A 14,829-nucleotide genomic window follows, 5' to 3' on the forward strand; every position below is an offset into this window, starting at 1 on the left:
ACCGATGAGGAGGTCGAGCAAGAGGCGGTTACGAGTGTGTGCTAACTCGTGGCGTTGTATATGAAGCACTTTAGTCGGTCTCAACGTGAAATTTTACCAAGAGAATATATTGAACGAATTCGACGTTCGGCAAACGCTCGATTGATGAAAGATTACTTCGATGAAGCGCCTACTTACCCAAAGCTAGACGTTTTTAGGCGTCGTTTCCGGATGAGTAAACATTTATTTCTACGCATCGCTGGAGACTTGGAAAACAAATTTGATTATTTTAAACAAAAAGCGGATGCGAGAGGGACGCTTGGATTTACCGGTATTCAAAAGTGTACTTCAGCGCTTCGTGCTTGCCTATGGAAACACGACCGACATCAACGACGAGTATTTAAAAATGGTCGAGAAAACAATGTGAGATACCTTGGAGCATTTTTGTCACGGTATATTACTATACTATAAACATTACATGCATTCATATTTTTTAGTTACCTTAAAGTTATATATGTTTGTTAAAGATATGATAAATTTGTACGGTGCCCGTTATCTAAGAAAGCCTACATGGTACGACCTTCAACAAATTTACGAGGTCCATTCTAATCAACATGGTTTACCGGGCATGATTGGGAGCTTGGATTGTCACTATTGGTGGTGGTATAATTGTCTGACCGCATGGCGAGGTCAACACACACGAGGTGACCAAGACGGACCATCTGTTATTCTTCAAGCGGTTGCCTCACAGGACCTATGGGTTTGGTCGGCTTACTTTGGTGTCGTAGGGTCATGCAATGATATAAACGTTTTCGAACAATCTACATTGGTAGAAGACTACATTTCTGGTAGAGCTGCAAAGGCATCTTTTTATGCAAACGGAAAATACTACCCGCACGGATACTATTTGTGCGATGGAATTTATCCTCGGTATTCGATTGTCATGAAGATGTTTAGGGACCCGTACGATGAAAAAAAGCTCACTTTCAAAAAGTTCAAGAGTTTTCGCGGAAGGACATTGAGAGATGCTTTTGGGTTCTTCAACAACGGTGATATTATTTGAGAAATCCTTGCCGTGCATAGACCAAATAAAAAATGAGAGATGCTATGTACTCTTGTATAATCATACATAATATATGACATTGGAAGACGAAGGAAAAACAATATGTCAAAACTATGTACCGGAAGCTGTTCAGAAATATCCGCAAGTAACAATGGAAGACAGAGTGAAGAATGCACATGAAATGTGGTCTGAAGCCACACATACTGCGTTAGCGGTTGATTTGGTCCAACACGCATGGTCGGTTTGGTATATTCCAAACGTGGGTGAAGAAGAAGCTGATGACGAGGAAGACGAAGATGACTAGAATGGCGAAAGCGAAGACCGAAAATTAAGACGAGTAGTATTATGTCTTTGTGTTTTATTATTTATGTAATTTTTATTTATTTAATGAAATATCATTAGTTTTAATTAAAAATCAAAAAAATAATAATTGGGTAATCATTGGACGAGGCATTATTGAGAATTATACCACTACACTCATTTTAAACAAATGTTTCATAATGCCCCATTGCTGACTGGATCGTCACATGGCGGATAATGCCCAAGGGTAGGGCATTATCTTACTTCACCACTGCACTTGGTCTGCGATGCTCATGTGGACGTCAGGGGTCACAAGGAATCCTACGCCACCCCTGCTCCTAAAGAAGTTAGTTTTCTGATTTTTTTTCCGGGTATTTTAGATTAATGGAAGGTCAATAGGAATCACTTTTAAAAGTGATTCTCTTTTTCTTGTGCTAAGGTTGTGGGGTGTGGTTTGGTGCACCCCGACGTCACATCACCTCCACCTCACATCACCTTCCTCTCCAGCCAATCAGCATCAAGTATTACATGAACGAGAGCTCGGGGCAGACGGGGAAATCTTCCCGTGGGCGTCGAAGAAAGGACGGGGTTCCCCGTTGGAGAAGGAGGCCACGTCGGCTCCCCAAGCCCAGCCCAAGGTGGGCGGGCGCACCCCCGGGGAAAAAAAATTAGTGCTAAGTTCCGACGAAAATTCCGTCTGCACCCCTTGGAATTTTTCGACCGCACCCTTGAAATTTTTCGTCTGCACCCTGTAGGTAAAAAGTGTTATCAATTTATATTTTAATTTTTTTAGTAAACTCTTATTTTTTTAAAAAATACTACCTAAATTATATAACTTTTAATATCTAACTAACTAAACCCAAATACCCATACCTTTACCCACCTAACCCACTAAGTCTTAGCCCATTAACCAAACCCAACAATATTCCAAACTATAATAAAATAATTAAAGCCCAAAATCTTTAGAAATTCTCTCCCGCTCTCTCTCTCTCTCTCTCTTGCGGACCTGCCAAGGAACAACATCACCCAGCGACAACAGTCCAGCAGGCGGCGACCACCGTAATCAGCCACCATATCATCGTCGTTTGACACCAAATCTAACCGGAATCCGAACATGGGTAAGTTTCTTTGTTATTTTGATGATTTTGGTTGATATTATAGGAGAAAAAAAGGTAATAAAGTTGTTAAATAGGTTTGACATTTTGTGTGTTTTGACGTTGTTTATGGTTGTTTAGATGATTTTTAGGGTGATTATGTTGTTTATATGTTTTAGGGTGATTATGTTGTTTATATATTTTTAGGGTGATTACAACTTACGTTATGATTTCTAGGGCTTGAATAGTTGAAAATTAAAATTAAAATTGAAACATTACGTTATGGAGCGATGAACTTATGTTATATAGAGAAAGAATTGCTTAAGAAATTAGTTTTAGATGATGTTTTGAATAGATTTCAAAAAATGAAAATCCGTAGGGCGTCGACGTTTTAATTATGTTTGTAACAAGATTTGACATGTTTTTGATGATTATATAAATTTAGTTTGATGTTCGTTTGTTTTACATGACATGACCTGACCCGACCCGATACGAACCGATTTTTTTACTTATATACCTAGGGGCCTAAAATTATTTTTATAATAATAATAATAATAATAATAATAACAACAATAACAATAATAATAATAATTATGTCTTGCTCCAAACAAAAACCATATCTCCTTTTATACATTACAGAAACTCCCCGTATTCCTGTGATTCCTAAAGGTATTGCGTATCAGTAACCAAAGAGTGTACAAGATTAGAGGCGCCTCACAAGTCACATCTCAACCGCTGCTCCGCCTCACCATGGTTAACCTCAACGTTTCTGGTGTTGTTCTTTTTTTAGCTTCCGGAGTCTAATCCCACCTATAAAGGATAAGTCTTGAAAGTTGGATTGGAACAAGCATTCTTTAATCTTGACCATTTATATGTCTAATCAATAGTTATGCTTTATTGATACTCACAGATGTGCCAGATATATAACACCCATACTATCATATATTCTTAGACGAACATTTTCTATAACCGTTTATAAATAGATACCTACGTAGGAAGTTCAGTGATGATGCAATATTGTCCATATAAAGAATTTCCAAATTTTAAACTAAAATCTACAACAATTACATTAACATCCACGTCGAACATAAAACACACGAGACACGTAGCATCTAAAGCCATATAAACAATAAACTGGTAACTAGTGCACAAAATCTGCTCATTTCAAAAGAAACATAAAAAAGAGTAAAAAAAAAAAAAAAAAAGTGGATAGAATATGTTATATGACACCCGGAGACCTTTGATGGTAATAGTACGCTTCCGCTTTAAGAGCTTGGCCAAAGGGAGCTGAGTTTGGCTGCAAGTTTTGCACTTTTATAATCCTCTCTAAGCTGAATAAACCTACGCAACAAAGAAAGGTCGTTACGGCAGCACATGAAATGTAGGTGTCAATATCAAAGTATCAATCAGTTAGTTGGTTACCTTTGGGCGTCTTTCAGTATGCTTGGTGTGCCTTCAAATAGACTCGACAAGCTTTCAGGTGCAACGATAAAGACATTCGCCATGCTGGAGATAGAAAAAAAAATCAATATGGAAAACTTGTGATCTGAGTGCCACACATGTAAATACTTTTTACTCAATAAATTAATAAAAAAAATGGATGCAACTTACATGCTTAGTGATTCAAATTTCTCATCAACTGTAGGAGCATTAAAGCTACGCACAAAATCCCCGTATTCAGTAATGTCACGTTTCAGCCTTAGCCCTCCACTGGGATTAAAAGTGTACTTCTGCCAGTGATTACTTAATCCTTTGTGCAAGCGGTTTCCCTGTATTATGTATTTCATCGTGTAATCATTTTAACATGTGATGGTAAATCAAACAGGTCACAAACAAATTATATCGAGAAAATATGTGTTACCAATTCTGTTAGGAAAGCTTGTTTGTTGAGACCTTCTAGTGCGGTGAATGCTGCCTCAAGAACACGAGAGAGATATGCTACAACTCTGCCAAATAAATAAATATTTATTATAAAGAATCGCATAAAACATATGAACGAACTCAGACTTTGAAATAAGGACAAAAAGACGAGACCTTATGCATGCATTTGTAGGGCGGTGATCAGGAACAACGCCATCATCGGGTGACTTATAGTCGGTAGCTTTCTGCTCGGCCGAAAGCAACCGTTCCACCTTCACAAAAATGAATGTCAATACCAAAAGATATAAAAGAAAAGTATGATAATCTTATAAGGATCATGAATATATAAGAGCTACCTCAGCCATAACTGTCTCGATGCATTGTTGGAGGCCTTTATAGGCAGCACCCTCTGCACTGGACATAGCGGTTCCCATTTCTTCACAAGAGGCAGCATGTGCGCCATCCACAGGTAACAGAAGCCTTGAAATTGAGTTAGCAAAGTACTGACAGAACCAAACATAATCCCATTATAATCAAAGAATAATTAAGATTTGTCACACTAATAATATAGGAAATCGCCAAAGCACTAAGACTACAGGTTACACTTTCAACGCAAGTACGCAACTATTGTTGTACGGGTCAATTCAATGTATAATGGGTGAATGTTAGAAAGAAAGTGAAATGGAAAATGGTTGAGCAGGTCAAAATTAGGCCTGTACCGAATGAACACGAACATATAATCAAACATATTTTTTTGTTTATTTTCGTTTATTATGAAAAAGGCCATGTTCATGTCCGTTCGTTTAAAACCTAAACGAACAAACTTAAACGAACATAATATAACAAACAATAAACAACAAAAATGAATATGATTGAAGAAACGTAAATGAACACAAAGGAACATGATTTACTGAACATAAAGTAAATTTTATATAAATTAGTGATTAATTACGATAATTCCAATGGAAAATAATTTTTGTTACTAGAAAGCCCAATTACCAAGTAGTTATATTTATAGAGTAATTAGAAAGTTCCTTTTATGTTTAATATTTATATAAATATAACTACTTATGTATTTAAATTTAAACGAACATAAACAAATGTAAATAAACAAACATAAATGAACACAAATGAACGAACATGAATGGACGATAACAAACAAAATGTGTGTTCATATCCGTTTGTTTAATTAAATAAACAAAAAAATTGTGTAAAAATGGACGAAAATTGCCTAATGACTATTCAGAATGCATAAAACCTCCAAAAAAATTATTTCAAAAATCAGTCATCACTGTAGTACTGTCAGTGACAGAAGCAAACATAATCCAACTGGAAAACCATTTGGATTATTCACAAGAGTACACAAGAAAATGAGGAGATATAACTAGAAGCAACTCAACATACTTGTTGTACTATAGCTACACTGCTTCCACACCGCTGTACAGCAACCATAAAAGATCTAAAACTGCTTTCACCAGCAGCAGCAGCAGCTTCTGCCTACACATCAACATCAGATTATCATCACTGATCAGATAAGTGTGATCTCTATAATAACAACATAACTCGAATATAACTAGTTGTTAGGATAGAGTGTTTACAGCGGAAGCAGCAGCAGCAGCAACTCTTCGACTGACACTCGTACCCAGAACGAACCTCTCCCTTAATGCTGCAGCTTCTGTGAGGCCGTCTCTAGCTCTTTCAAGGCCTTCTGTTGTATATTGACTCACCTGCAGCATTTTAAAGATAAGTGAGTAAATATATATGAATATGATGGAGCCATAGAAGTTTCTTAAATTTATAACGTACTTGGTCTAGAAGACAAGTGAACACAGTTCTGACATTGGCTGCAAGATTAGCAGGCTGTTTATAGACAAACGAGTAAAAAGTAAGATTCTTTCAAAGTATCCAAAAGCATCACAAACATGTTGACTTCAATGTAGGTTATATTCAACTGTTAATTAAAATTAGAATTCAGTTTACCTGAGGTGAAAACAAAGTGCATCTTGAAATTGCTTCTTCGTTCCAACGCACAAACTCTGTAACCACTGTAACAGATATCTGTTGGTGGGAAGATGATATTGAAGCCCCTTTTGACCGCCCAATTGAGCCTGTTGACTCTCCCGACAGCTGGCTCTCAGAAAGCAGTTCTTCCATCTACATGCCATAATCCAATAAGGTATTGCAGAGAGAGAGAGAGAGAGAGAGAGAGAGAGAGAGAGAGATAAAGAGTATGTGGTTGAAACAACCTTTGCTTTGTAGAGTTGTCTCAAAGAAGCTTGCTCATATTCAATATACATATCTTTGTGATCAAGAAATAGAGACTCTGTTAGGCCTGTACAAACAGCAAAATGTACATCAGAACAGCAAAAGCAACTATAAGTTCCAAATACCTGTATATGCATGACAGAAGCGTTGAAAGAAGTAATAACAAAAGCACTAGCTTAACAAATTACTATGTTTCACTAAGACTGTATTTCCTTTATTTCCAAATTGCTAATACTGAATAATATACATGCTCCAACTAACACTATGTCATTATGATCCAATGTAAAAGCTACATCACATGAGAAAATCAGTTTTTCAACCTATTAGTATTGCTAGTAATACGAAATTGTTTTACGTTATAAGTTCTCCACATCAAATAAAATGTGTCACTAAAGGTGTAGTCAAATCTAAAGAGCATCTCCAATTGACGCACACTTCTGATACCAATGACTAAAATCAGTAAAAGATTAGTCATTCGTATTTTATGTTTACGATGTAAAACTAACTTCTGTCCTTAAGGCATGATTTCCTTCAATGAAGCTAGCAACAATTGTATGTGATATTGTACCTTCTATATCCAAGTCGCCACATCCCACGCTGCGTAGATCTTTGGCTAGTTCCTGTGTCTTTTCATAGCTCACTGCTAGCATTCTGAGGTACTGAAACCACATACAAGTACAAAAGCAAAATTACTATTAAAAAGTTAAAAACAAGCAGATAACAGTTCATACAAACAACTGAACTTACTAGCAATAGACCACCTTCACCCATTGGAGGAGGATGTACTAAAGACGGTTTCACCAATAACTTTTCTAAAAGTTTAGGAACCCTGTCTTCCATTACTCTCTGTCGCAGAAACATCATAAACCAGGTTATAAAAGTTACTTATCCAATATCATACAAGTATGAAAATTCACAAAATACCTGTACTAGACTCGACATGACATCATTCGGAGAAGGAAATACAGCCATTATGGTAGCCGCTTCTTTCCGGACAGTATCTGCAACCCATTTGAAACAAGTATACTATAAATAAAAAAAGAAAACACTAGTTTGGTATTCAGAATCTGTTTAAAATGTTAGAAGTGTTCGTACCTGTTATTTCTTTGTACAAAGACGAAAGTGCACGGGCAACGTTACTGGGACTAGGAAGGGAATCCTGGTCACCAAGAACCAATCGGGTGTCTGCATTCATGACCTCCACATCAAACATTGGCCTTAAACCAACGTAATGTTGCATAGCACTAGTACCCCTGTTAAACTGAATACCAGAGACGTAGCATAAGCAAAAAAACATCAAAAACTATTTACTTTAATGTTTTAGATTAGGAAATGTTAATTAACAGATAACTATCATATATATGTTAACTAACAAATAAATTAAAAGAATAATGTTTAAATACTAACCACCAAACACTAAATCTTGTAAATAAAATGTTGATTAATAATAAATGTCACAGTTTTACACAAATTGTAAAAAATATCTTATATATGTTAACATGTTTTACTAAGTCTTTAGAATTGAAATAAAATATTACATTTTTTATGTTTACTATGATTATTATTTTTTACTTTTTTATTGCCACATCAGCAAAGAAAGCCATCTAGACGCCACGTGTACGTCATGTTTTAACAGATTACCAATGAGCAGAAGAGCAGGTTGACGATAAAAAAGTCAGTTTGTCATATTTGGGACGATAAGAAAGCAAGTTTCTATATAGCCTTTGCCCTTTAATTAAATATTACATTCAGTAAGTTGCAAGTTGCAACTTGAGTAGCTTCTGCGGAACATATTAATTAGAAAATATATTTTCCCGCTAATTAGATAAACCAAGAAAGTGCAGAAGTACCTGAGATAGTATTTTTGCACACTCTGCCATGGTAGATAGTTCTCTTTTCTGAGATGCAGCATCAAACCGAGACAACAATCTGTTCTCCAGTTCTGCAAAAAAACATTGCCTTTTAAGTGTCAAATGGCCAAATGGGTAAAACGATTTAACTTCGAACTTTAATGAGATTTGTTTGGTTTTAGATGTAAATTAAATGTTACCTTAAATTATAACTGTGTATAAAATAATATATTTTTGAATGCCATTAATAAAAGTGTATAAGTATGCCCGAATTTCAAAATTTAAAGGTGCTTTGGATGAAGTCATGCAGCAATTAACTTTTTACTTTTACGGCACAGTAATAATTGTGGTTGCTGCACATGAGGGTAGATTGTGTCCCTGTTCCCATAAATGAACACAAAAACTAAAAATTAAGAAATTAATAATCATAGTATACCGTTACAGTATTCTTGAAGGTTGCCAACTGCAACCTCCAATCCTCTACTAGCAGTTGATTGCATAGTCACGCCCTGTCTTCCAACGTCTTCCTCCGCAATTGAACCTGAAATGAAATGCAGAAGTGAAAAAGATTACTTTACAAATACATTAGTACAGTAGTTATAACTTATAAGTACATACGCAATTTCTGTGCAATAGAAGCAGCCTCGGCAACACGGCTGTCATCAGAAAAAAGAGGGGACAGTTCCATCAGGTCGCCAGGGCTACTGTTAAATTCCATCAGGTACTACATGATAGAATAAGTAGTGGGGGTGTTAATACATTGCAATTTGCAAGACATTTAAAAACATAAAAAATATTAGTTGCATCCCGTCATAGTACCTTTATGAGCTCCATGGTCTGGCTAGCGGTTTCTCTCTGTGAATCGGCACTCTGGCATTAAAGAACACAAAGATTGTAACCGATCATTACAATTTACAAGTAAACAATCAACTTCCGTGAATATGTGAGCAGAATAAATTATACGTAAGAAACTGGTAAAAAATTTACCTGCAGATGATCCCCAATTTTAGCAGCTGTCTGACCAACACTAGATATACGTGAATCCAGTCTTGCAAAACTATCAAACAAGCCATCTACACCTTTTTCGAGCTGAAATTTAGAATGAAATGAATCTTAATTATAGAGCATTAAGCTTGAAATAGGTTGCAGATACATTTAAAATTCTGACATTAATAGCGTTGTGATGCAGGTAGATAAATATCATATACAATAAGTCCATTGTAGAATATGAAATTTCAGGTTGCAACTTGCAAGATTTTGTTATAAGCATTATGGGATGCAATAAACTGATTTTTGTGTCAGTATATTGAAAAATATAACTTCTCGATTGTTATTAAAAGTTAACTGTCATTTCAAGAAAAAAAACTTTAAAACTTACAGGTGCATAGTAACCTTCAGATAATGGAGTTAATGACTTACCTCACCAAGTGTCTTCCTATGTTTAGAATCTTGTGCAGCAACATCTTTTTTAAGATTATATAGTCTTCCATCAATCTTCAACAACCATACAAAAATGAGGAAAGCAACAAAATTGATACGTAAATAGATGCAAAACAGTGAAGGTAATAATGCTAATAACAATAGATGCATAAAATATATACCTGTTTCTGGAGTTCAACCAACTGCGAACATGAATTCTTAAACATTGATAATAAAGAGTCAACTTCTGGAAATAGTGGGCTTGATTGTGTTTGTGTTGACCTTCCGTTTGACAAAGCATCATTCCCACTGATATTACCATTTCCTTCTAATGAGTCAGCATCTTCTTCTTGGAAAGCGGGCAGCAGTTCATTTACTAAGTTTCCAAATAAAGCATCGAATGAAAAGTCCCCCTTCAAAAAACAAATACGACAAGAAAGCAATAGCATTGAGTACATTAAACCCCAGACAACAAAAAGATAAGGCTATGAAGCTTACCTTGAAGTCTTCTATGTCTAAAACAAGTGGTTGAGAGCTGATAGATTCAGAACTTGATATCTTGTTACTTTTTACTCCATCTCTAATCTCTTTCATCTAAAAAACAAAAACGTAAAAGCACCATTTAGCCTTTTGTAACTTCTTGTGAAATTTTATAAAACTTTAATGCCTCGGTTTTAAAATGCGTGATGCGTTTTGATCCCAAAAGCCGATGCGTGATGCGTGCACATCACGTCTGCGAGGCATTTGTTATTTTAAAAATTATTTATAGATAGTATTTTAACTTGATAAATTTAAACACTAAAAATTTAGAGATTAAAATAATTAAATACAACAAAATAGCTCTAGTACCATGAAAGAAGTTCAATATAACCAAAATAAGCCTTGAACTCTTAAGTGTACAAGTAGTTTATGCAAAATGTACAAGTAATCTACGTAGAAACTCATTTAACAACTTCATCAGCTCGTTGTACAAGCTTGTTAAGCACATTAGACAAGCTCATTGTACAATTTTACTCTATAGTGGTCGATTTCAAAAAAAATGTGCACATCAGGGCGCATTATGCAAGCGCATCAGGAGCGCATTATGTGATTTAAGGCGCATCATCCTCGCATCATGTAATCACAGTGCATCACATCACCTGATGCAATCTCATCAGCGCATCACGCATTTTATAACCAAGTCATAGTTGTTAAAAGCCATCGCCTCTTGCACCTAGGCCCATTTTAAGGCAAGGCGAGGCAATTGCGCTTTAAGTCGAGGCAATTGCGCTTTAATTCTCCAGGTAATGGTTCAAGTACACATTCCGGCGAGATTCCTAGATTCCGGAGAGTTTCCGGCAAAATTATCTAAATTCCGGCAAATATCCAGCCAAATTTATACTGTTATCTAAGGAAAACTACTTTTCTACACTAATACACTAATATTTTAGAACTTCTGGTACTAAATAGATGATATTAAATGTTACATAATAGCTTTTGTTATTTTATTTGAAGAATACTACTATTTCTCTAATACATAATATATTTTAAATTTTTTTTCATTGTGTGCTTTTTTTCTCGGACCCTCGTTTTTGCGCTTTGCGCCTAGGCCTCTGGCGAGGCCTACGCGCCTATCGCCTTTAATAACTATGAACCAAGTTTAATGTTAGATGATTATCAGTTTTTGGAAACCATTCGCTTAAGTCGCAAGAAATACTAGATCAACATCAGATTCAGATACGTGACAATCAATTGAAACATGAGACATCAAATAGAAATATTATCCAAATTTAACTCAGTCGATCACACAGACTTTAGTTCCTAAATATTTTAGTGTTTAAACATGGGGTTAGGCAGGTTTATCTATATGCGTCGAAAATGTTACAATGAAAGGAGGTGGTGTTTTATGTATCCTAAATTCCGTTTAGGCAGCCCTGCAAATTGATCGAGAGATGTTTATGTATCTCTATCGACCCGTTGCTACCCGTTTTATTTGATTTCAACTTTCATATATGTTGCTACATATTTCGTGCTCCAGTGGTAAGGAGGTGGGAATCGGTTCCAGGAAAAACTATCACTCAATAGTCAATACAACTCAATTTTGACAACAAAGTTACAGTTTCACATCTTGGTAAATAAACATTTGGTCATGAAGCTGAGCCGCTTCTCCTTTTCAAATTCAAACTAGATAGAACCTCTATGGGGCAATAAAAAGAAAATGCCTGGAAGAGATTTTAACACAATAACACCTAAGACAATTAAATTCTCAAACTGGATATATCTAAGAGACTATAAGTAACCCGTAAAATCCCATACGGGTAAATAGTTTATGTAACGTTCAAAAAAGAACACAGTCATATCTCAAAAGTGAAACTCAAAAAGATATATTGTCACCCAAATCCCCTCAATTTCGATCATTTACGGTTTAGCATTTCCATAAAACTTAACGCCCACAAAGCTACTCTTCTGTTTCCAGATCCAAAAACTGAAATGGATCTTGTTGGCGAGTGAACGCACACATACACACACACGCACACTTGAACAGCATTTGCGGAAAAGTAAATCCCACAGTAGAGAGCTTGACCAAATCATCGTAAATAACTGCAAAACCCTATACTGTACATAAATTCCTACAATCTTCAAAACCGTACAAGTCCATATCTCCGAAACTAAAATTCCTATATAAACTATCACCCAATTCACCTCAATTTTGTTAATAAGTTACAATTGTTCAGCATATCATACCTCATTGGTCATTAAACTACTTCTCCCTTTCAAATTCACCTTACATAGAACCATTATCAACTAGAAAACAGAAATTAAATAACAGATCTTCAAACTGAACACATATAAAACCCTAACATCAATCGAGTTCACCAATGGATCTGCTGAACCAGCAAACATTCAAAAATTAAACCTAACCTAATTACAGCCTTAAATCAGATCATCCAAAATAACCGTAAAATCTCAAACGAGTATATAAACTTTTTACAAATCGATTGCTCAAAGCTGAAATGAAATTGTAAACTATCGCCAAATCAATCATAAAGTTACAGTTTCTAATCATAGCAGATCTCAGCGGTTACGAAGTTAGTTATACACTTTAAACTCAAACGATATACAATCAGTCAATCATTAATTATCGAATAATTAACAGAAAAACCCTAGCGGAATGTTAGAAACTGGAAACAATTAACATGAAATGAGTAGATTGGGATGGAGATTGAGTAGAAATTGTTAACCTCGTTGACGATCAAGTGGAGAAGAGATTCGGAATATGATGTTGAAGTTGTTGGAGTTGTTGTTGAGTTGAGAAATGATTAGATCGGAAGGGAGCAGGAGGAGGAGACAGGTTAAAGAAGAGAAGACGGAGCCTGACCGCGAAGACTACAATGAAGAGATGGTGAGGGTAACGAAATGACTTTATTGCCCATTTGAACCCTCATATGACCCGGGTCAAGTACTTGATTCTTTTCTTCTTCTTCTTTCTTTTTTTGAGTTAAATGCTTGGTTGGTCCCGGTGATTTACAAAAATTGCAGACTTGGTCCTAGCGGTTTATTAATTATACGTGTGGTACCAAAACTTGTCAAAAATGAATTCGGTTGGTCCCCATCCCTAACATCAGTTAAATATCTCTGTTAAAACACCCCATATGCCTGGCACATGAGGGTATTTTAGTCAACCATCCCTAACATCAGTTAAATATCTCTGTTAAAACACCCCATATGCCTGGCACATGAGGGTATTTTAGTCAATTCAGCATGCTCATCTCCTTCACTCAAACCCACCTGCATTCACCATTTAAGAGCCACCCACCACCACCATCATCTCCCTAAACCACCACCGTTCATCACCATAACCAGCCACCATCTCCCCAAATCACCATCTCTCTCACAACTACCGTCTCTCCAAACAACTACCCACGCAATGGAGAAAGGAACGGTGAAAATGGCGTCGAAAACCACCTCCACCGCCGGTTCAGACGAACCATTGAAGCTGGCTCTAGCAATGACCAGGTTGCCATCGCTGACTGCCGTTGTATTGACTGATGAATCGACAACTGCTGATGTCGTTCCGCTCTGAGTTCACCGGAGCAAAATTGTTGCTTGAATTCGTAATATTAGGTAACATGTTGCTTGAATTCGATGTGAAATTGGAAGATTTTCAACAGATCTTATAAAATTTTCAACATCTTGATGTTGTCTCAAATGAAAATTTGGAAGCCACAAATGTTACGATGATGAATATAGATGATGGTGTTCAATATTTCAGATGTTATTTAGGTTGTTTGATTTAAAGTGGAAATTAAACATTTGATTTTGTCTATTAACATGTAAATAACTATGTGCTTTTTGTAAATTTTGTGTGCTTTTTGTAAATTTTGTGTTTGAAATGTGCGTGAAAAGTTTGAATTTTTAGTTGTGCCTTTTCTGTTTAATGTCAATTATGGATTTAGAAAGAAAACGAATGGCAATTATGGAAGTTGTTTGGAGAGACGGTAGTTGTGACGGAGATGGTGATTTGGGGAGATGGTGGCTGGTTAAGGTGATGCACGGTGGCGGTTTAGGGAGATGATGGTGGTGGTGGGTGGCTCTTAAATGGTGAATGAAAGTGGGTTTGAGTGAAGAAGATAAGTATGCTGAATTGATTAAAATACCCTCATGTGCCAGCCATATGGGATGTTTTAACAGAGATATTTAACTGATGTTAGCGCTAGGGACCAACCGAGTTTATTTTTGACAAGTTTTGGTACTACGCGTGTAATTAGTAAATCAATAGGACCAAGTCTGCAATTTTTGCAAACCACAGGGACCAACGAAGCATTTAACTCTCTCTTTTTTTTTCTCTCTATTTTTCGTTAAGGTTTTTAGTCCTTTTCTGTAATGAGTTACACATTTTATATAGTAGTATTTTAGCTAAAAAAAATGTATTTTTATTAAAGTATAGGGATTATATGATATTTTTATTAAAGTTTAGGGGTAGTAAAATATATTAAAGTTTAGGGATTATATGATATTT

At 35.9% G+C, this 14,829-nt stretch overlaps 2 protein-coding genes across 2 annotated transcripts; one reads left to right on the forward strand and one right to left on the reverse strand.

Annotated features, from left to right (window-relative positions):
- The first annotated feature begins 508 nt into the window (after positions 1 to 508).
- On the forward strand, positions 509 to 1,042 carry LOC110934058. Its single transcript, XM_022177252.1, has one exon. The coding sequence runs from the start codon at positions 509 to 511 to the stop codon at positions 1,040 to 1,042; it is 534 nt and encodes a 177-aa protein (XP_022032944.1).
- Positions 1,043 to 3,443: 2,401 nt separating this feature from the next.
- Positions 3,444 to 13,209, reverse strand: LOC110937589 (exocyst complex component SEC10b). The gene is made up of 24 exons (XM_022180033.2): positions 13,052 to 13,209; positions 10,329 to 10,424; positions 10,013 to 10,243; positions 9,831 to 9,905; positions 9,399 to 9,500; positions 9,231 to 9,281; positions 9,030 to 9,135; positions 8,848 to 8,952; positions 8,412 to 8,503; positions 7,657 to 7,822; positions 7,486 to 7,562; positions 7,309 to 7,407; positions 7,130 to 7,220; positions 6,543 to 6,628; positions 6,277 to 6,450; positions 6,103 to 6,156; positions 5,895 to 6,023; positions 5,701 to 5,793; positions 4,653 to 4,799; positions 4,471 to 4,568; positions 4,298 to 4,382; positions 4,048 to 4,205; positions 3,859 to 3,942; positions 3,444 to 3,777 (listed from the first exon to the last, which is right to left on the reverse strand). Exons 2-24 carry the CDS (start codon positions 10,422 to 10,424, stop codon positions 3,702 to 3,704), a joined length of 2,475 nt encoding a protein of 824 aa, XP_022035725.1. The 5' UTR covers positions 13,052 to 13,209; the 3' UTR covers positions 3,444 to 3,701.
- Positions 13,210 to 14,829: the final 1,620 nt, after the last annotated feature.

Source organism: Helianthus annuus, chromosome 4 (genome assembly GCF_002127325.2).
Source record: "Helianthus annuus cultivar XRQ/B chromosome 4, HanXRQr2.0-SUNRISE, whole genome shotgun sequence".
NCBI classification, from domain to species: Eukaryota; Viridiplantae; Streptophyta; class Magnoliopsida; order Asterales; family Asteraceae; genus Helianthus; species Helianthus annuus.

Coding starts and splice junctions, on each gene's coding strand:
- LOC110934058 (XM_022177252.1), top strand. CDS start 509: ATGATAAATTTGTACGGTGCCCGTTATCTAAGAAAGCCTACATGGTAC.
- LOC110937589 (XM_022180033.2), bottom strand. CDS start 10,424: ATGAAAGAGATTAGAGATGGAGTAAAAAGTAACAAGATATCAAGTTCT. Junction 9,501..9,830: donor ATAGGAAGACACTTGGTGAG/GTAAGTCATTAA, acceptor TCTAAATTTCAG/CTCGAAAAAGGTGTAGATGG. Junction 8,953..9,029: donor TTCTATTGCACAGAAATTGC/GTATGTACTTAT, acceptor ATTTCATTTCAG/GTTCAATTGCGGAGGAAGAC.